Here is a 20,580-nt window from a genome sequence, read left to right on the forward strand (position 1 = left end):
AAGCTCGCTGGGATGGTAGGACAGGAACCCATCAAGTTTTGCTCAAAACCCTATTGTCTTTTGGCTCCTTAAAAGCATTTGGGGCCCTTCTCCTGATTCTTTGCTGCCATTTCCCACGCAAGGACAGGTGGCTCATAAATGGCCCCAGCAGGCGAGGTGACACTGCTGTCTTCGAGGTCCCTAATGAGCCTGTCAAGGAAGGCGATTAACACTTCATTCCTGTCATTCTGGAAACTCATACCCTCCTGGAATGCAGTGCTTCCGCAGTTGGCAGGTGTCCCAGAGGAGGAAGCCATCTAAAGTAAGAAAGTGGCAAGAATGGTGGAGAAGGGCCCGGGGAGGCCGACTTGCTTCTGTCTGGGTTTTGAAATCCCAGGAGGGAGAAGAAGACCCTGAGAAAGGGCAGGTGAAGGCTCCCTTTCATTTGGTGAGGACGCCTTCCGTGCTCATTCCTGACACAGGGATGCACTGGGAGCACCTCTGCTCACCCTCACAAAAACAGAACAAATCTCAGCTTCCTCAGCACCTCCTCAGGGGCACTGGAGCAACATCCAAAGGCAAGCTTGAGCAAATGCACGTGTGGAGTGTGTGGGGACAGTGTGGCAGAGCCGGTACACCACAGTTCTCCCTCCCGTCTCTTCGTCCTGTCTTGACACACAGCCTCTCTCTTTCAATGCCTCCTTCAGGAAGCCCTCCCAGACTTCCCCAACAATCTCTCACCCCCGTGGCCCTTGGACACTCAGGTTTGGGCTTGGATGCTCCTGGAAACAGGGGTCACTCTCGACTCTGCTCTGTCTTCTGGCTATGAGTACTTGCTGTGGGAATTTAGTAAATATTATTTGGACCTACCCCTTCTCAAGCCATCACTCTGTGTGTGACATGTAAATCACGGAGAGCCCCTCATTTTCCATATGAATTGCTTACAGAGAAGGACCCATTTCTTCTTTGTTATTCTTTCTTCCCATTCAGTTCTCAGCAGCCACACCATGGCTCTATATGGAGTAGGTACTCAATAAATGTTTTCTTGAAACAACCTAGGATTGCAATTCACCCCAGTCTCTCCGTCTGCCTGGGTTCAACTCACTTTATTAGCTGTGTGACTGTGGCCAAGTCACTGCACCTCTCTGAGCCTTGATTTTTCTAACTAGATTGAGGAGATGAGGTGATACCTGAAAAGTAAAAGTGTTTAGTGCACAGGGTGCTCTCGTTGTCACTGGTGGGTGCTCATGGACCTTTTTAAGGAATGAGAAGAAAATTCACAGTGAAATGGGGAGGTGACTGAATGAGGTTAAAAATCCCAAACCCCAGTCTGGAGGTCCAGCAGCTATGCCACAAACCTCCTCCTGGGCGACAGGGTGGGGGCTGGGAGGCGGGAGGGAGGAGGGACCCTTATTTCTTACACAGTCCTCAGGATGGAGCTGGCAGACCTGAGCAGAAGCACCTCTGGCATGATCCCTGTGGGGCAGCTGCAGCCCTCAAGCTCACCCGGGAGAGAGCGAGGACCTCAGAGAATGTCCCCCGGCGTCCCCCGGGGAGAGCCACAGGAGCCCCAGAGAGGCCCAGTGCCACCAAACCGCCCTGCAATAGAGACACTGTGTGAGTCACGGCCCCAGGCCTGGCTGGGAGAGGGGTACTTGCCCTCCTTTCAGGACATGATTCACTGCTCCTGAGGCTGGCACCTGGCTCTAATTTACTGCCTCACAAGCCCACATATTTGTAGGATCAGGCCGACAACAAGGTACACCTCACAGGAGGTGGCTGCCTTGGGGCTCTGGCCTCCCAGAGGGCCAGTCACTCACCAATAAATCAAATTTCTAGGACTCCTGCTTTGCAAAGACTTCTGACCACCCTTCCCTACCTTGCCTGTTCTCCTCTCCTCTCTGCACAGGGTGTAAAAAAAGAATCCATGTCCTAGAAGGCCAAAGAAAATTCTCAATGGAAGGTGCTGCCTAAGTACCTTCCCCTATTCTAAAAGCCCCAAAGAGAGGAGGGGTGCCTCCTCCAGATCCTATGGCCCTGGCCACATGGGCCAGCCCCGGCACTAACTAGCATTTCCGATAGCCACAGCCTCATCTGCAAGCTTGATTTCACCCTGGCCTCCTGTCACCTCGCATGGCAGACCCCATGGCCCCCACCACCTGCCGGCTTCCTTTTGGTTTGGATGGACTACCTCAAAATCAGGCCTCTGGCAGCTCTCTCCTGATTTCTGGCTTGCAGACCCCACAGAAGACTCAGGGCAGAATCAGAGCCAGGGGGGTCTGGCTGTCCCGGGGCGCTCACCTTCCTCCTCCTCGAGGCTGGCAGGCACTGGGCTCGGCATCCCTTTGCTCCTACGGCTAAGCCATGGCAAGTCTGGGAGCCAGTCGCCGCGGTGCCCCAGGTTCCGGGTGATGAGGCAGTGGGGCTGGGCGTGAGTGGGGACCCGCCCCAGACCGCCCTGGGGTGGCTGTCAAGGTGTGGCCCCAGATACCTCTGACCCACTTGGCACAGGTCCCAGCTGCCCACCTGTGTGACTCTTACATAAGAGGGACGGGAAGCAGGACAGGGACCTGCCAGTGCGCGTAAGGGAGGTGGTTTGTTGGCTGCGATCCTTGGCAGAGTCTTGGAAGAAATTGCTCCGTCTGCTGGGCCATTCACCTGGGAGCCACCCCCAAGGCCTCTGGGGCTGGGTGGGAAGCTGAACATTTTGTGCACGTGCCATTTTTACTTCTCTCTTCCAAGGACACACACCAGGTCAAGTGGTTGGCAGCTTGCATCCTCTCCAGGGCCAGCATAATAGGTTTTATCAGTAGTCCCATTTTCCAAATGAAGCAATGGAGGTCCAGAGAGCTCTAGACTTGCTCCCTGTTACATAGTCAGTAAGAGGCACAGCTGGTGTTTTAAAGCCAGGTCTCCCCCACTGGCTCTGAAGCCAAGAAGACATCACTAGCTTTTCCCCTTATTTATTATTTGCATCTTTACATCTTGCCCCACCTCTGGTAACAAAGGTCCCCATATCTTGCCCTTGGCTAATGCCCCCTCCACCTCCTTCTCCATTCCAGGGTCTAGGACATTTGTGACAGCAGCCGGCCCTTTTCAGCACTTTCTAAAACCAGGACCTCTGCTCCTGGGAGAGCCCCTTCTCACCCTGTGGCCCTGCCTTCCCCTCCTCCCCCCACTCCAGAGTTCCCTAGGGGTGACCTAGTGCTTGGCCCCTGTCTCCCTTGGAGGGGCTCATCTACCTTGTCTTTAATTATCACCTGGGAGCTATAACTCCAAATCTTAAACTGCCTCCAAGGTGAGTGGGTGTTTAGATGAGGGGAGGATGGCATTGGGGAAAATTTCAAATCCTCATTTTAAGGTCATCGGGCAGGGCCTAGAGGCAGCAATGGGGAGAGGAGATTGTTGTTCAGTGGCCCTGGTGGATAGCCCTCAGATTGCTACATGAAGCTGGTAGGTCAATGCTAGCACCTTACTTCAAAGGAATTGGGCCCTTGAACAAATTCCAATCCCATAGTGATCCCTGTCTATCGCCACTCAGGACACCTGAGTATTAGCCCACTCCTGGCCCTCATCCCTGCATTTCTGAGACTCGTCCTGCCTCAGATTCCCCTGGGGCTCTAGAGGCCCAAGCTATTTTATCCATACCCACCCTGGTTGGGTCACCCTCAAAGGAATCCAGACCTCTCCCCTGTCCTGGAGAGCTCAAAGTAAAATTGTTCTTCCTCTTTTACACTAACTTTACCCATCATAAAACTCATCCAACCACTCCATCTTGCCCCATTATGGTAACAAATGGGAGGGCTGAGCAGTGGAGTTCATGATTGGCTTGTCATGGGTAAAGATTGGCAGCATAAATGTCTCCATTTCAAAGTTAGCAGGAATTCCATATCCAGAGCCTTAGCCCCTGGATGGCTTGATGACCCCTGTGGATGTAGTTTCTAAATTGATGAGATTTTGAAACCTCAACAGTTGGAAAGCGAGCACATGCCTCCTTCTGAGGCCAGGAGACCTGAGAAATATGTAAGTCCCCTTCTATCCCCTTGCAAAACCCCCCAGCTGGCCTATTCTGGCAGAGCCTCCTAATTCTTCAGTCCCTTCTTCCTCTGGGAAGCAGTCATAATTCCAGGCCAAAGCAAAGATGACTGGAAGACCTCCATCTTCCCATTGGTCGGCGTGTTTATTTGAAGCAACACGCTTCAATATGAGACCCCAGCTCTCATGCTTCTTCCTGAAGCTGCCCTGACTGATCACCTCCCAGGACACTAGCATTTAGAGACTGACATTGCTTTCTAAAACATAATTATATGCTATGCAATAAAAATATTAATTAACTTCTTGCTCCCAGAGTTGGGAATGATCTCTTCCTGTCCCAATGACTGACAGTTCCCTAAGGATCTTCTTTTCCTACAATGAATATTGATTTAGTGCTTTTTTATGTGAGGGATAGAGGTGAGCAAGCTGGCTGTAGCTTACAGAGGATGGAATGAAAGGTCAATTAACACAGATGCATTCAAGGTCACTGAAGGATCATCAATCCCAGGTTGGGGGTAGGGTACATTAGAGTTAAAGGGAGACAGATGACAAGAAGTGAATTTTGATTATTCCATGTGAGGCTGTGGGACAGTGGGGGAGGCTGGCGCAGAGGTTCACAAGGGGTAGGGCCGTGGGCTGAAGCAGTCATCTTCTGGGATGCAAGGTCTCTCTCAGAAACTGTCAGGGTAGGGCAGCAGTGGTCCAAGACATGTCCCACAGGTCCACCAGAAGGAACACATTGGCCCACGGAAGTCCTAACAAGAGTGTTTATTGAGAAGCTTCACCCTCCAAAGGCTCACCCAGCTTCTCCTCGGCTCTTGCCTTGGTGGGTGGGGCAGTCTAGTTAGACAGTTCACTTTTAACACACTTGGCAGTGCCTGGCAGGTCCAGCCCTTCAAGCCAAATCCCACTGACTGCTTTAAGGAAATAAATGTATCATTCATCAAGTGCTACTACAAAGCCCCAAAACAGTCAGCAAGCAATGTGATTAGCCGCAAGACAAAATTCTCTGGGCACTTGGGCCTCTGGATTCTAGCTCATACTCTGATTGTCATGTGATCTTGCGCAAGTCCCTTCTCCTCTCTGCAACTCCATTTCCTCAGATGTCAGAGACAAAGGGCCTCACAGTTTTCTGTCTGTGATTGATGATTTCGGGGCCTGCACTGATAGTTTGTTGTACCAAATGGAGACAAAGCTGGAAGATTTGGTGTTACTGGAATCCCAGGGGGCTGGGGAAATCAGGCAGGAATAATAATAATACTTATACTAGCTGGTTGCTAACATGTATCCTGCATTTCCTGGGTACTGGGTGATGTTCTATGCACCTTGCATGTACAATGACACTTCTGACTCTCACTATACTCTAATGAAATGCTGTCACTCTCTCTATGTTACAGATGAGGAAACAGGTACAGATAATGGAATGGTCTTTTGCTTAGCAGAATCAGGATGCAAACTCAGGCAGATGGGCTCCGGAGCTTATGACCTTATCTAACCATCTATATTCAAGAGCCTCAGGTCCTTTGGGTGATTGGTATGAAGGGGGCGGGAAGGAGTGGGGAGATGTAGAGAAAGAGGCATCTCAGAGTCCCCTGCTTTCAACCACCCGTCATTAGACCTTTTTATCATACCCTCCCCCATCAAATGTTTGGAAAATGCTATGTAAAGGCAAATTGCATGCATTAATCATAACTAAGCCATTTTCTTAAGTTGTATTGGTGATAGACACAGATAATTGCCAGTTAGTGGGTTTGATCAGCAGAGAGAAGGCACTGTGAAGCTGAGAGCTGACATAATTCCAGCCCAAAGCAAAGGTGACTGGAAGATCTCCATCTTCCCATTGGTTGGCGTGTTTGTTTGAAGTACACAAGCGTGGCTTTGGGCATGTTCCTCTTCCTGTTAGGGCCTCAGTTACCCCGTCTATGAAGTAGGGGGTAGATGGGGACAGTGTCTATATACCAGCTCTGATGATAGGTGACGCTCCACGTTTCTTCCAGGGAGACAAGAGGAAGGAAGAGCACTGCCTGTTATTCCTCAGGCTCCAGAGGTACCTCATGGTGCAGGGTGGGGTGAGGCTTCTGCCACTGTGCCCTGCAGTGTGCTCATCTGCTCTAGAGGAGCCCATAGTCTACAGAAGAGGGTAAAGAAGAAAACCATACACCTGGTCTACACACGTGAGAGGCGTCTCTGAACAGGGCAGGTGAGAAGGGCATTCGATGGGGCCACAGAGCAGCAGGAGACAGGTCTAAAGAGGACTGTAATTTCGCTTTTTCAAAACTGAGAACTCACATTTATTGAGCACTGGCACTATCCCAGTGGTTTTACATAAAATGAGTAAATGGTATTTACTTATTTAGTCATCTCAATCCTATCAGGGAGGTAGTGATTATGATCCCCATTGTATAAGGGAATGGAAGCATAGGGAGGGATGACGTAAAGAGCTAAAGGTTGCTGGACATGGTTGTGTGTGCCTGTAATCTCAGAGGCTTAGGAGGCTAAGGCAGGAGGATGGCAAATTCAAACCCAGCCTCAGCAACTTAGCAAGCCCCTAAAGCAACTTAATGAGACCCGGTCTCTAAATAAAATATATAAAAAGGCTGGGGATGTGGCTCAGTGGTTAAGTGCCCCTGAGTTCAATCCTGGTACCCACCACCCCAAAAGAGCTAAAGTTTAGGCAGCTAGTAATGGGGATAGCTGGGATTCCAATCCAGGGAATCTGATTCCAGATTTCATGTTCTTAACTACAATCTGCACTGCCAAGGTTGAGTGAAGCTCTGTGGATCCCCTGAAGCTTCTCCACATGCCCCAGCAACATGGGATTTCCTAGGAATCACTGACTCAGAAAGGCAGAACCCTGTGACTAAAGCAATATTTTAATGTGCACTTTTGTTTTTTTTTTAATTGACATTGTAATCCAGGTATTCTTACATTTTTTTTATATCTTTATTTCATTTTTATGTGGTGCTGAGGTTTGAACCCAGTGCCTCATATGTGCTAGGCGAGCATTCTACCACTGAGCCACAACCCCAGCCCCTTGTTTTGTTTTTTTAGTACTGGAGACTGAACTCAGGGGTGCTTTACCATTTAACTACATCCTCAGTCCTTTTGTTTTTTATTTTGAGATAGGGTCCTACTAAGTTCCTGAGGGTCTCACTACATTGCTGGGGATGGTTTCAAATTTGCAATCCTCCTGCCTAAGCCTCCTGAGTCACTGGCAAAACAGCCATGTACCAACCATCATGCCCTGCAATGTGCATGTATTTTAAAATTATTGAAATCAGTGTAGTCCTGATATCATTTATGATATCAACATACAACAAAAAATGACTAGACAGCTGAAAATTTTGAAACTATGAACCAAAACTAAGGAAAAAAGCAGTTTAACACAAAGAAGCAAATCTTTCTATGACACAGATGTTGGAATAAGCATAAGGATTTTTTTGTGGGGGGTGTACTGGGGATTAAACCCAGGGGCACTTAACCATTGTGCCACGTCCTTTTTAAATATTTTATTTAACTCAGGGTCTCACTGAGTTACTTAGGGCCTTGTTAAGTTGCTGAGATTGGCTTTGAACTGTGATCCTCCTGCCTCAACTTCCCAAGCCACTGGGATTTTAGGCATGTGCCACCAAGCCTGGCAGCACAAGGACTTTGAAGCAGTTATTAATACAAGTTTGAGAATTAAAGGAAAAACTAGACATAGGTGAATAAAAGGAGAATCTTATTATAAAAATGGAAGTATAAGTAAAGTATAATCTCTGAAATGAAAACTTCACTAGATGGGGTTGATTTCATATTGAAAGCTGAAAAAAGAAAGTGTTAGTGAGATTGAAGGCAAAATGATAGAAATTATTTAACCTAAATTAGAGTAGAAAGAAAAATTATTTTTAAATTGAGCATAACAAAACATTGCTGAAAGAAATCAAAGATTTTATGTCCCTTTTGTGGTACTGGGGATTGGACTCAGTTATTTTTACTTTTTTTTTTTCTTTTGTAGTACTGGGGCTTGAACCCAGCGCTTCATGCATGCTAGGCAAGTGCTCTACTACTGAGCTACATCTCCAGTCTTAAATCCAGTTATTTTGACATAGGATCCCACTAAATTGTGGAGGTTAGTCTCAAACTTGCTATCCTCCTATCTTGACCTCCAGATTAGCTGAATTATAGGTATGCACCACTGCACCCACCCTGAAGTTTTAAAAATTAAGTGAATGGAAAGATATATAAGGATCAAGAAAGTTAATATTGTTAAGATGGTAATATCCCCCCAAATGATCTATAGGTCCATACAATTTCTATCAAAATCCCAGCTGGCTTTTTGCAAAAATGGACAAGCTAGTCTGGAAATTCAAGAAACCTAGAATAGCCAAAACAATCTTGAAAAAGAACAAAGTTGGAGGATTTCAAAACAAAATGCAAACCAGAAATAATCAAAGCAAAGAGGTACCAGCATAAGAGTAGACATATAGATGAGTGGAATGGAATGAGAAAAGCAGAAATCAGTTCAAATTTACAGTGAATTAATTTTCAACAGGGATGGCAAGACAATCCAATGGAGAAGGAAAGTCTTTTCAACAGGTGGGGGCAACTGAATAACCAAAAGCCAAAAAATGAAGTTGGGAGTCCTTCCTCACACCTTACACAAAAAATAATTCAAAAGCTAACAAAGATCTAAATGTAAGAGCTAAAACTGTAAAAGTATTAGAAGAAATTATAAATAAATTTTTGTGACCTTGAGTTAAGCAAAGCCTTCTTAGAAATAACACCAAAGTGCAAGCAATAAAAGAAAAACAGATAAATTAGACCTCATCAAAAATAAAACCATATATACTTCAAAGGGTACCATAAAGAATGTGAAAAGTACCAAGTGCTATGGTACACACCTGTAATCCCAGCAATTTAGGAGGCTGAGGGAGAAGGATTGTATATTCAAGGCCAGCCTTACAAATTTAGTGAGATCTTGTCTCAAAATAAAAAATAAAAAGGGCTGGGGGGTGGGCTGGGGTCGTGGCTCAGTGGTAGAGTGCTCGCCTAGCATGTATGAGGCACTGGGTTCGATTCTCAGCACCACATAAATATAAAAGAAAGATATTGTGTCCACCCAAAACTAAAAAAATAAAAAAATAATTTTAAAAAAGGGCTGGGGGTATAGCTCAGTGGTAGAGTGTCACAGGGTTCAGTCCAGTCTCTAGTACCACACACACACACACACACACACACACACACACACACACACACAGATACCATGAAAAGTCAGCCAAGAAAATACTTGCAAAGTGGATATATGACAAGTGAATGATATTTAGGGTACATAAAGGACGCTTGCAATTCAGTAATAATAATAAACAAGACAAATAATCCAATTAAAACTGGGGAAAGGATTTGCATGGACACTTCTTCCTAGAAGATATTCATACAGACAATAAGTACTTTAAAAGTTGCTCAATATCATCAGCCATCAGGAAATAACAAATTAAAACTGCATCAGAGACACTTCATACCTGCTAGGAGTGCTGTAATTAAAAGGATAATAGTGTTATCCAAGGTGGGGAGAGATTAGAACCTTCATACACTACCAGTGGGAGTGTAGCTGCTTTAGAAGACAAGCTGTCAGTTCCTCAAAAGGTTATGCCTTGAATTACCATATGACCCAGCAATTTGGCTCCTAGGCGTATAACAAGAAAAATGGAAACAGATGTCTAATAATAATGTCGATAGCAGCAATACTTAGAATAGCCCAAACATGAAAACAACCCAAGTGTCCACCAACTGATGAAAGGTAAACAAAACATGCTATGTAATGGAATATTATTCAGCCATAAAAGAAATGAAGTATTGCTACAAGCTACAAGATGGATGAATTGGGAAAACATTATGCTAACTGAAAGAATTCAGCCACAATACATCATATATTATGTCAGTCCATTTAAATGAAATGTCCAGAAGAGGTAAATCTATAAAGATAAAATGTAAATCCAGGAATGGTGGCACATGCTTGTAATCCCAGCTATTCAGGAGGCTGAGGCAAGAGGAGCACAAGTTCAAGGCCAGACTGGGCAACTTGGTGAGACCTGTCTCAAAATAAAATAAATAAATAAATAAAAAGGACTGGGAAAGCAGTATGGAGATTCCTTAGAAAACTTGGAATGGAACCACCATTTGACCCAGTTATGTCACTCCTAGGTCTATACTAAAAGGACTTAAAACCAGCTTACTAGAATGACACAGCCACATCAGTGCTTATAGCAGCTCAATTCACAAAAGCTGTGGAACCAACCTGGATGTCCTTCAACAGATGAATGGATAAAAAAAATGTGGTATATATACACAGCCATAGAGATGAATGAAATTATGGCATTCAGTGGCAAATGGATGGAATTGGAGAATATCGTGCTGAGTGAAATAAACCAGTCCCAAAAAATCATAGGCCAAATGTTCTCTCTGATACATGGATGCTAATCCACAACAAGGGAGGGTAGGAAGGGGAAGAATAGAAATTCACTGGATTAGACAAAGGGGAATGAAGGGAAGAGAGGGGGATAGGAAAAGGAAAGACAGTGGAATGAATTGAATATAACTTTCCTATGTTCATATATGAATACAAGAACCAGTGAAACTCTACGTCATGTACAACCACAAGAATGGGACCCTTATTAGAAGACGTTATATTCCATATATGTAATATGCCACGGTATACTCTACTGTTATGTATATCTAAAAATAACAATTTTTTTTAAAGGACTGAGGTATAGGTGAGTGGTAGAGAGCCCCTGGATTCAATCCCCAGTATAGCAAGGGGGGAAAAAAAAGTAAATTTATGGTTTCCTAGGGCTAGGGAAGTCGAAGGGAAATGGGAAGTGATTGCTAATGGGTATAGGGTTTCTTTAGGAGATGATGAAAATGTTCTAAAATTGTTTATGGGGATTGAGGTGTAGCTCAGTGGCAGAGTGCTTGCCTAGCATGCATAGGCTCTGGGTTCCAGCCCCTGTAACACAAAGATAAAAAGTGATGGTTATATAACTCTGTGAATATACTAAAAAATATTAAATTGTGCACTTTTTAAATGGGTGAATTTTATGATGTGTGGATTATATCTCAATAAAACTGTTATATTTTAAAAAAAAAACTGAATCAAGCCATAGTGACCTAACGAGATTATATCAAATGGTATAATATACATATATACACACACATGTATTTTTGGGTACCAGGGATTGAACCCATGGGAGCTTAACAACTGAGCCATATCCCCAGCCCTTTTTATTTTTTCTTTATTTTGAGATAGGGTCTCAATAAGTTACTTAGGGCCTCAATAAGTTGCTGAGGCTGGCTTTGAACTTTTGATCCTCCTACCTCAGCCTTCATAGCTGCTGGGATTACAGGTGTGTGCCACCATGCCTGGCCTCTCTCTTCTCTCTCTCTCCTTCCTTCCTTCCTTCCTTCCTTCCTTCCTTCCTTCCTTCCTTCCTTCCTTCCTTCCTTCCTTCCTTCCTTCCTTCCTTCCTTCCTTCCTTCCTTTCTTTTCCAGACCTGGGGATCGAACATAGGCAAGCTCTACCACTAAGCTAGATCCCTAGCACTTTACATTTATTTATTTAATTTTTGAGACAGGGTTTCTCTAAGTTTCCCAGGCTGGCCTTGAACTTGTGATCTTCCTGCCTCAGTGTCCTGAGTAGCTGGGATTTCAGGTATGCACCATCACACCCAGCCAGGACTGGTTTCTAAAAAGTACAATGTGGAAGAAGTAACACTATATGATTTCCAAAGCTACTTATAAAAAGTGATATATGTTTCTTCCTGACTCTCTTAGATCACAGAGTTTTGGATTCCTTTTTTTAAAAATACCTTTATTTTATTTATTTATTTTTATGTGGTGCTGAGGATCAAACCCAGGGCCTTGCACGTGCTAGACGAGCACTCTACCACTGAGCCACAACCCCAGCATCACCCCCCCACCAACTGTTTTGGATTCCTGACCCACCTTGTCAGAAGTCCATCTACCTGGAAGGCATGAAATTGGAAATCTTAAGGAGAAACCACATAGAAATAGAGTTGTCAAGGAGCCCCAGCTGGTCCAGGTCCCAGTTTATTAAGTCTTCCCAGATCAGGCACCAGCCATTGAGTAAGGAAGAGTCTTAGGTGGCCCTAGATCCATCACAAGCTGCCATGTTGGAAGGACTCCAGCAGCTTTTGGGGAGGCTCACTGGCGGAGAACTAAGGTATCCAGTCATAGCCAGTATGTAAGTTGAAAATATACCCCAATATATCCACATCCTAATCTCTGGGGGCCTATGAATATGGCCTTATAAGGGAGAGAAGAGAGAATTTTGCAGATGTGATTAAGGGGGAAGAAAGTTTATCCCGTACTATCCAAGTGGGGCCTAAATGCAACCATACATATTCTTGCAAGAAGGTAGCAGGGGGAGGGGCTGGGGTTGTGGCTCAGTGGTAGAGTACTTGCCTCACATGCTTGAGGTACTGGGTTTGATCCTCAGCACCACATAAAAATAAATAAATAAAATAAAGATATTGTGTCCATCTACAACTAAAAAAAATATTTTAAAAAAAGAAGGTAGCAGTGGGTGTGCAAAATAATGGACTATTGAAACATCCAGCAATATGGATGACTCTCACAAATGAGTGAAAAGATTCAGACCAAAAAAGTGCATTCTCTACAATCCCATTCATGTGATGTTTGAGAACAATCAGAATAGTGGCTGTTCAAAAGAGTGACTGCTCCATGTCCCTGAAAGTTATACTCAAGTTTGCCTCTTGCTGTGACCATATTAGATGTTCTCATTCAGCGTGTTGGCTTCTGACAGTCTGGGTTGTTATCCATGTGACATTCAATGAACAATTAACCTCTAACACACATTTAATTAATAGATTAGAAGGAATCTAAGTATCGCAATTAGGTTTTTGGTAATATAGCAAGGTTTATACACACCACACAACATCTCCCTGAACAATCCCGAATGCTTGGTCATGAAGCATTGCTAATTCCAAGTGACAGGAATATGCTATGAGGGAAAAATAGATTAAGAAGTTTCATCTAGAAAGAGAATAATGTCAAGAAATAGAATAAGAGTCTATAAATAAAAATATGAAAAAACGGACAGATAAAGGTTAACATGGTACTCTAGAAGCAATGTTATGCTACATAACTAAGCTGATGTTTGATGAGGAGGCATCCCTGGAGGACTAGAATAGTTGAACCTTTTCAAACACAGGCAGCACTCATTATCTCCCCTAGGGAACTGGGAAATAGAAAAGTACATCAAGTAATATCTTTTTCTGTTAAAACAAGGTCAACGTGGACCCTATCATGCAATTTTCTTAATTCAAATATATCTATTTGTCTAATAGAACGTGTTTTCATCTTATTTTTCTCTTTTTAAGCATTGTGGCTATGATTAAAGTTTTGCTACTTTTATATATTTTAGAAACCCCTTCTAGACATTAATGAGAACTCCTGCAAATTTTTTATAATAATTACATTGATTCTATGCATTATTTAAGAAAAATGCCATTGTTAACATATGATTCCCTTGCTAATAAATATTTTTTTCTATTTATTGAGAATTTTCTAAATACCCTCTCATTGAATTTTTTATAAGTTTCTCTACAGATTGTGTAACTTTTGTTAGGTTTATTTCTATGTTTAGCACTTTTTCTTGATATGGTCTATATACTTTTTAAAAATGATTTCATTTTATCATACTTTACATTAAAATAAAATTGACTTGCTTTTCTAAAAAAAAAAAAAAGAGTGGCTGCTCATGCAAGAAGGGGGTAGACATGAAGGAGCTTTCTGGGGTGATGAAAATGTTCCATATTTCAATTGCAGTTTTGGTTACATGGATATATACATTTCTCAAAAGTCATCAAATAATACCCTTAATATATGTACATTTCATTGTATGAAAAATTGGACTCTGTGAATAAAAACTCCACAATCCATTCATTACATTTTACAGATGTAAACTCTGCAAATGTGAGTTCATAGTTCACAGCCCCTTGGGGCCAGAGTCTGAACAAGGCCCCAGATGTCCTTCACATGGCCGGTGACCCTTTCCACTTCCTAAGCACCTTCCCAGTCCTGTCTGGCGTGTTCTTCACAGCCTCTTTTGAAAGGAGTCAGAGCCAGGACCCAGTGTGAGACAGAACTTCCTCCCACCACCCATTCCCCAGATGAAACTGGTTTTTATTTTTTATTTTGTGTGTGTGTGTATGTGTGAAAAAGTAGGTAGCAAGCTCCTCTTCCCTGAAGGGATTCAAGTCAGAGATCGATAATAAGTGGATGTTGTAAAAGAGTGATTTGGACTTTGTGACCTAAAACACCCCACTGGCCTGGAGTCTGCCACTCAGAGGGGCTTGCCTGGGGACAAAGTGCTTAGGTCTAGCATCCTGACTCCAGGCAAACTTGGGTTTTGCTGCCCTTGGACAACAACCAGGCAGCCCTGTAAGGACCGGCCTGGGTTGGTGTGTATCCTTAAGACATCCAGATCTATTCGGATGTCTGGAACCCAGGCTAGTTTGCCCCAGGAACTCTGACTTCCGGTTTTGCCCATGTCTTTATTCTGGCACTCTTGACCCCAGCAATTCACCTTCCTGTCGCTCTTATAGTTCCAAATCTGTCCTGTGGCCACAAGCCTTTTACTTCTTCTCTCTCTCTCTCTCTCTCTCTCTCTCTCTCTCTCTCTTTTTCTTTCGATTGAACCCAGGGACATTCTACCTCTGAGCTACATCCCCAGCCCTTTTTATTTTTTATTTTCAGAAACAGTCTCACTAAGTTGCCCAGCCTGGCCTCAAACTTGCAATCCTTCTGCCTCAGTGTCCCAAGTTCCTGGGATTACAGACATGTGTCACCACACCTTGCTAGAATGGGCTTTTAGTTTCTTAGATACTACAAGCTCCTTCCCACCTCAGAGCTTTTATACATGATGGGCTTTTTTTCTTCCTACGAAACTCCCCCCGCCCCCAGTATCTATGTATCTTTCAGGTCTCAGTTTAAATGTTGCTTTCTTAGGGAAGTTTTCTTTAACTCCCAAGACTAAGTCAGATCTCTGTTAGATTCCATCCATAATTTTTTTTAAAAAATTCCAACATTTAAAAAAATTTTATTGTAATATATATATATAACAATAGTTGTCATTTTAACCATTTTACTTGTATAATTCAGTAATATCGATTACATTTTCTCCACATATTTTTAATCCTTCATGGTACCTATCACAATTATAGTTAAACAGATAGCTATATAATTATTTGTTAATGTCTGTCTTCTCTGCAAGTCTGAAAACCCTTCATGGCAGGAATTTGCTTGATGTTCTATGATATTCACCAGTGCTTAGCACAGTACCTGCCTATTCAACAATAAATAATTTTGAATACATGAATGTATTATTCTTAGGAAAACAGAAAACAATGAAGATAATAAATAATGAAGAAAAAAAGCCAATCATGTTCATATAACGTGGGAAAACGGGTTGTGGGAGTGGGAAAGAATTCCAGAACTAGAAGGTCCTGGTATTCCATGTTCCGTCGGAGTAGCTATATCCTTTTGGATACATTTTCATTATGCTTGTTCCTCCTGGGATAGCACACTCCTGAGACTGGGAGCTCACTCTGTCATCCTTGGAGGGTTTTGCCAGTGAGAAGGGCCTTGCTCGTTGGGCTTGCAGCAGCCTCCTGTGAGTGTCCCACATTCTGAGCTCTCGGTCTTTAGCAGGCAGGTTGGGACAGGCAGCAGGCAGCCCTGGTGAGTAGGTCAGTTCAGAGCCTGTCATCCTTTCCAGACCCAGGCAAGACCCTCCTGGGGCTCCCATCTCCTGGCCTCCAGCCTCCAGCCCACCCCAAGTCTAGCCTACACTGCACTCACCACTATGAGTCCCCCAGATAAGGCTCTCCCAGGCTCTGCTGCTTCCACTCCTTCTCTGAGCTTCTTCATCAGGCCCCGGCTATCCTCATGCCTCGCTGCCCTTAGCCTGGCCACACTAGCATCTCTAGACCCAGGACTAGAGAGACCCAACCTCTCTGGTCTGGTGATCACCTATGACTCCTCCATAGCACAGCTTCAGCCAGCACAGTGCCCCCTGCCTGCCATTCTGGGCATCCATAATCTTTCAAACCCCGGATGTACTGTCCTCTTTTCAATTTCCTTCAAAGACTTTCCTCCATCTTGTGCTTCTCCAGGCTCAGTACAGATGACTTAACAGGCCCAAGACCCAAGCCCAGGTCAACAAGTGTCCCTGATGGGTAGGCCTCAAAGAGCACAGAACACAGAGTGAGCTGTGCCAGATAGGTCCAGCTGGGGCCCAGCAGGTACTGCCTCTCTTGGCTCTGGCCTGTCTGCCTCTCTCTAGAGCTCCTCCCATTCCCAGCCCTTCAACTGGGATGGCACAAAAGGAAATTCACATGGGTCAGGCCAAGGTAGAGATCCTCCTCTGGCTCCCAGACTTCCTTCTCTACCTGCAGCCTCCTGCTCTGAAGTGCTGGGGGAAGGAATGGGGAGCTAAGTCCCTCTCAGGCTGTTGGAGGATGCAGGCTCACCTTTCCCCAGAAGCAGCTGACTCTAGCTACGTATAGGCAGGCCTGGAATGGAGCCTTGCTGCTACACTTGGCCTGCAGGGGCAGAGGAAGCGAAAGTATCACAGCAGCTGCAGCAGCAAGTGCCTCTGACCTTAGAATGATGCTTAGTGAGGGTTCAGTGTCCTTTCCTTGCAGTAACTCTGCAGGGCTGGCAGAGCAAGTTTATCTGCCCCATTGACTAACAGGTGGAGGAACTAAGGCTCAGAGAGGGTGTCTTGCCCAGGGTCACAGAGTAGGTCAGGAGGGTGTCTTGCCCAGGTCAGGAGCAGAACTGTTTTGGAACCAAGGTATGTGCCTTCCAGCCTTCTGCTAAGAGAGCTGGGAGGTGCTCCAGGGGTTACCAGGCCTGTGACAAGTTTTTGGAAGCACTTTAATATTCACTAGTGGATACAGTCCATTCAACCTTTCCTCCTGTCATGGAGGTCAGGCCTTTTACTTGCATTTGCAGAAGGTGATATTAAGGCTCAAAAGGGTTCAGCAACGTACCCAAAGTCACTTGGTAAGAAAGTAGTGGAATTCGTATTCCAACCTGGGCTCTTCGGCCCTTCTCTTCCCTCACTGGGTCCTGAACCTATTTACCCTCGCTTAAGGGAGTCCTTCCTGCCCCAGGCTGGGCTCTGTCCTAGGTTTGTCCACGTTCCTTTAGTGAGATTTGCAAAACAGTCCTAGACCTCTGGCTGTCTTCCACATCCTTCTCCCTGGGGGTCTGGGAGCCCAAGTGCATGGCCTTCCCCAGGAGGGGCCAGCCCTTATCAGGTGCCACTCTTCTGCACATGAGCCTCAAAAACCACTCAAAGAGCTGGGTGCAATGGAGCAATCCTGTAATCCCAGCAGCTCAGGCAGCCCAGGCAGGATGATTGCAAGTTCAAAGCCAGCCTCAGCAATTTAGCAAGGCTCTGAGCAACTTAGTGAAACCCTATCTCAAAATAAAAAACAAAAAGGGTTGGGAATGTGGCTCAGTAGTTAAGCTCCCCTGGGCTCAATCCCAGGTACCAAATCAAACAAAAAACACTGTGTTCCTGACCTCCCTGTGGCCCCTCGTTCTCAAGGTTCCTTCTTCAGGGAACCTTGAGAAGAGAAAGCGGCCTTGTTATATTCAAGGACTGAGATTTTGAAGCATGCGTGGGAGCATTGGGTGGGGTGGGTAAGCCAGGCTCTCTCTGAGCCCATGACCCCCAGGGAGAAGGATGTGGAAGACAATCAGTGCCCAGAGAGATTCAGCCACCCCTGGCTGAGGAAGTCAGCTTTCCTCCAGGGGCTCTTGCCTCTCTGTGCAACTGGTCCATGTCCAGGGAAGGGCTGGTCCTGGGCTCTTGGAGGAGACAGGAGTCCTTGCTGGCTTGGGGAGGTTGTCCAGAGACCCAGGCAGCCTGCCCTTGCTAGGGCCTGTTTCTGATGATGCGTCAACTTTCACTCCCTTTCTACCCCTCCCGCCTTTCTCGTACCCCCAGAGAACAGAGACCACATTCTTGTAGCTCAAACACTGGTAGTAGTTTCTTCCCATTAACACCGAGAACTCGGATCCTGGCGCTTGCTCTGTTCTACCCTCCATCCACCCATCGCTCTCCCATCTCCAGCCTCCGGGTCTTCCATGGCTGTGGTGTTCTCCGGCCTGCTGCTCTTCATCTCTTCTCTGATAGTCCAGGTCCTCTTGGCCACTCAAGGCGTATCTCAAGCACCCCTAGAGAGAGGCTTCTCACCCTCCTCCCCTAGACACAGGTCTCAGATCTGTGTGGCCCTGGAATTCCTTTCTCCCTACTGCTGGGCTGGAGAGTCCTGGGGCTGGGACTATGTCCTGTCTTCTCAGGATCCCCCCACTCCTGCAATTGACAGGGCATGGGCCAGAGTGGGCATTGGCGAAGGCCTGACAAAGTGAATCCACTTCCTTGGCATTGCAGATCAGTAGGACATACAACTTGGAAGGGAAAACTTCAGGGAAACTTCAGCCACCGACCGCACTTAAGTACCGACAGCGAAATCGCAACCTAGAGAGGTTCAGGGACTTGCCAAGGTCACACAGCACACTGGAGTGGAAACTTCTGGCTCCTCCCTGAACAACTTCTCCCTCACTGACCCCACATGCCAAAGCTCCCCTAAGAAGACAGGGAGACATTTTTATTGACTAAAAATTCTTTCTTCATGTAACTGTAGCCCCCAGCTCACACCCCTGGGATGTGATTCATTCCTCAGTTGAACCGCTCTTGGCCACTAGGGGAGCAGACACACTAAATAGTGCTCCAAATGACAAGAGTCTGCATCCAGTGCTTACTCCATCCTAGACACCCATCATCCAGACCCTTCCTTTCATTGTTTCCCAAGTGAAGAATCTGAGGCTCAGAGAGAGAAGAGGTTTGCCCAGGATCACACAGCAGCATAGACTCTAGAACTTGGCCCCATAGTCTTGGTCCACTGAGACCCAAACACCAACTTACCTGGTTCCCAAATTGTCCTGGGTGGTCCTCACACTCATGCCTTGCAGGCTCTCCTGTGTGACCTCTCCGCTATCCGGCATGCTGGGGTCCTTAAGGGTGCAGCTATGTCCGGCTCCAGAACTCTGTGGCATCTGCTGTGGGCATCTGCTGAAGGGAACTGGGTCTCCCACGACAGGGAGGTTGGCCTTGAGTGGGCAGTGGAGGCGGGCAGGGGGCGGAGGAGGCGGGGCCTGGAGTCACCCAAAGGGGCCCATTTCCTCTCTATTTTTAGAAGCTCAGAATGCTCCTCAACAGCAAAGTTGTTCAGGACTAAAACTTTCTTTTTCTTGGTGGTTTTGTTTCACTCAGGATGAGGAGAATTTCAATGAAGCCAGTGTTCTTTTTGATGCAAATCTGCCCCTGTTCTCCCAGGAGGTCTGGCCAATGGGCTCTGGGCTTCTGGGAGCCCCCAGAAAACCTTCTCACTGGCTTTAAAAGGGCCACTTTGGAGTAAAGGGTTCTCAGAACAAAATCAGACACTGAGCCTGGGGTGCCTGTGTACCCTGGTGCCCACACTGCCACCTCAGCTTCCTGGGAGCCCAGTATACCCCTGGGGGGGGGGGTTTGCTTCTCAGCCCACCTCTCCCAGCCCCTGAGCTGGAGGCTGGACACCCAAGGAGGGTCCATAGCTCCGGCTCTCTGGGAGCCCAGACTGGGGGAGGAAAGTAACATCACCAACACCGAGGGCTGTCATGGAGTTCACAGAAGCATTTGCACTAAAGCGGACAGGAGAGAAGAGACCCCGGGGTGTGACCACCCAGTGACACCTGAATACAAACATGGTTCTGCCTCTTCAGCTAAGAGAAGGAGGAATGCTAACAGCAGGTTTCAGCCATAAATACATGCGAGAAATTCATGTAGGGCAGGGGCTTTCTCTGAATACCAGAAATCTCCCCTCTAAGATTAACTGCGCATTAGTTCCTATGTCTGCCATACCAAACACGATGGCTTAACACCACCAAAATGTATTCTCTCACAGTTCTGGAGACCAGAAGCCTGAAATCAAAATGTGAGCAGAAGCCCAGGTGTGGTGGCTCACACCTATATTCCCAGCAACTCAAGAGGCTGAGGCAGGAGGATTGTGAATTCAAAGCCAGCCTCAGCAAGTTAGTGAGGCCCTGAATAACTCAGCAAGACCCTTTCTCTTAATAAAATATAAAAAAGGGGTGGGGATATAGCCCAGTGGGTAAATACCCCTTGGTTCAATCTCTGGTACAAAAAAAAAGAAAAGAAAAAGAAAGAAAGAAAGAAAAGAAAAGAAAAGAGCAGGGTGAGCAGGGTGAGCAGGGCCAGGCTTCCCGCAAAGATCTAGAGAAGATTCTTTCCTTGCTTTTCCTAACTTCTGGTGGCCCCTAGCAACCCGTAGTCTTCCTTGGCTTATAGAGGCATCAGTCCAGTCTCTGCCTCTCTCTTTACATGTCTGTCTTCCCTCTGTGGGTCTAGGTCTCTGTTTTCTCTTCTTGTGAGGACACCAGTCCTTGGACAAGGGAACACCCTCCCGCAT

At 45.8% G+C, this 20,580-nt stretch overlaps 1 protein-coding gene across 3 annotated transcripts in view; it reads right to left on the reverse strand.

The window, feature by feature from the left end:
- Positions 1-19,334, reverse strand: part of Acsbg1 (acyl-CoA synthetase bubblegum family member 1) — a 55,132-nt gene extending 35,798 nt beyond the window's left edge. The window contains exon 1 of one of the 3 annotated variants that reach the window (XM_040274675.2): positions 19,038-19,334. In XM_040274675.2, coding sequence (XP_040130609.2) covers positions 19,038-19,168 — 131 coding nt within the window. In that variant the 5' untranslated portion in view covers positions 19,169-19,334. Of the gene's footprint in view, positions 1-1,400; positions 1,554-19,037 lie in introns of those variants that run through there. The other 2 variants (XM_005316857.4, XM_040274676.2) reach the window with 2 other exon arrangements.
- Between the last annotated feature and the right edge of the window lie 1,246 nt (positions 19,335-20,580).

This window comes from Ictidomys tridecemlineatus, chromosome 5 (genome assembly GCF_052094955.1).
Source record: "Ictidomys tridecemlineatus isolate mIctTri1 chromosome 5, mIctTri1.hap1, whole genome shotgun sequence".
Taxonomy (NCBI): Eukaryota; Metazoa; Chordata; class Mammalia; order Rodentia; family Sciuridae; genus Ictidomys; species Ictidomys tridecemlineatus.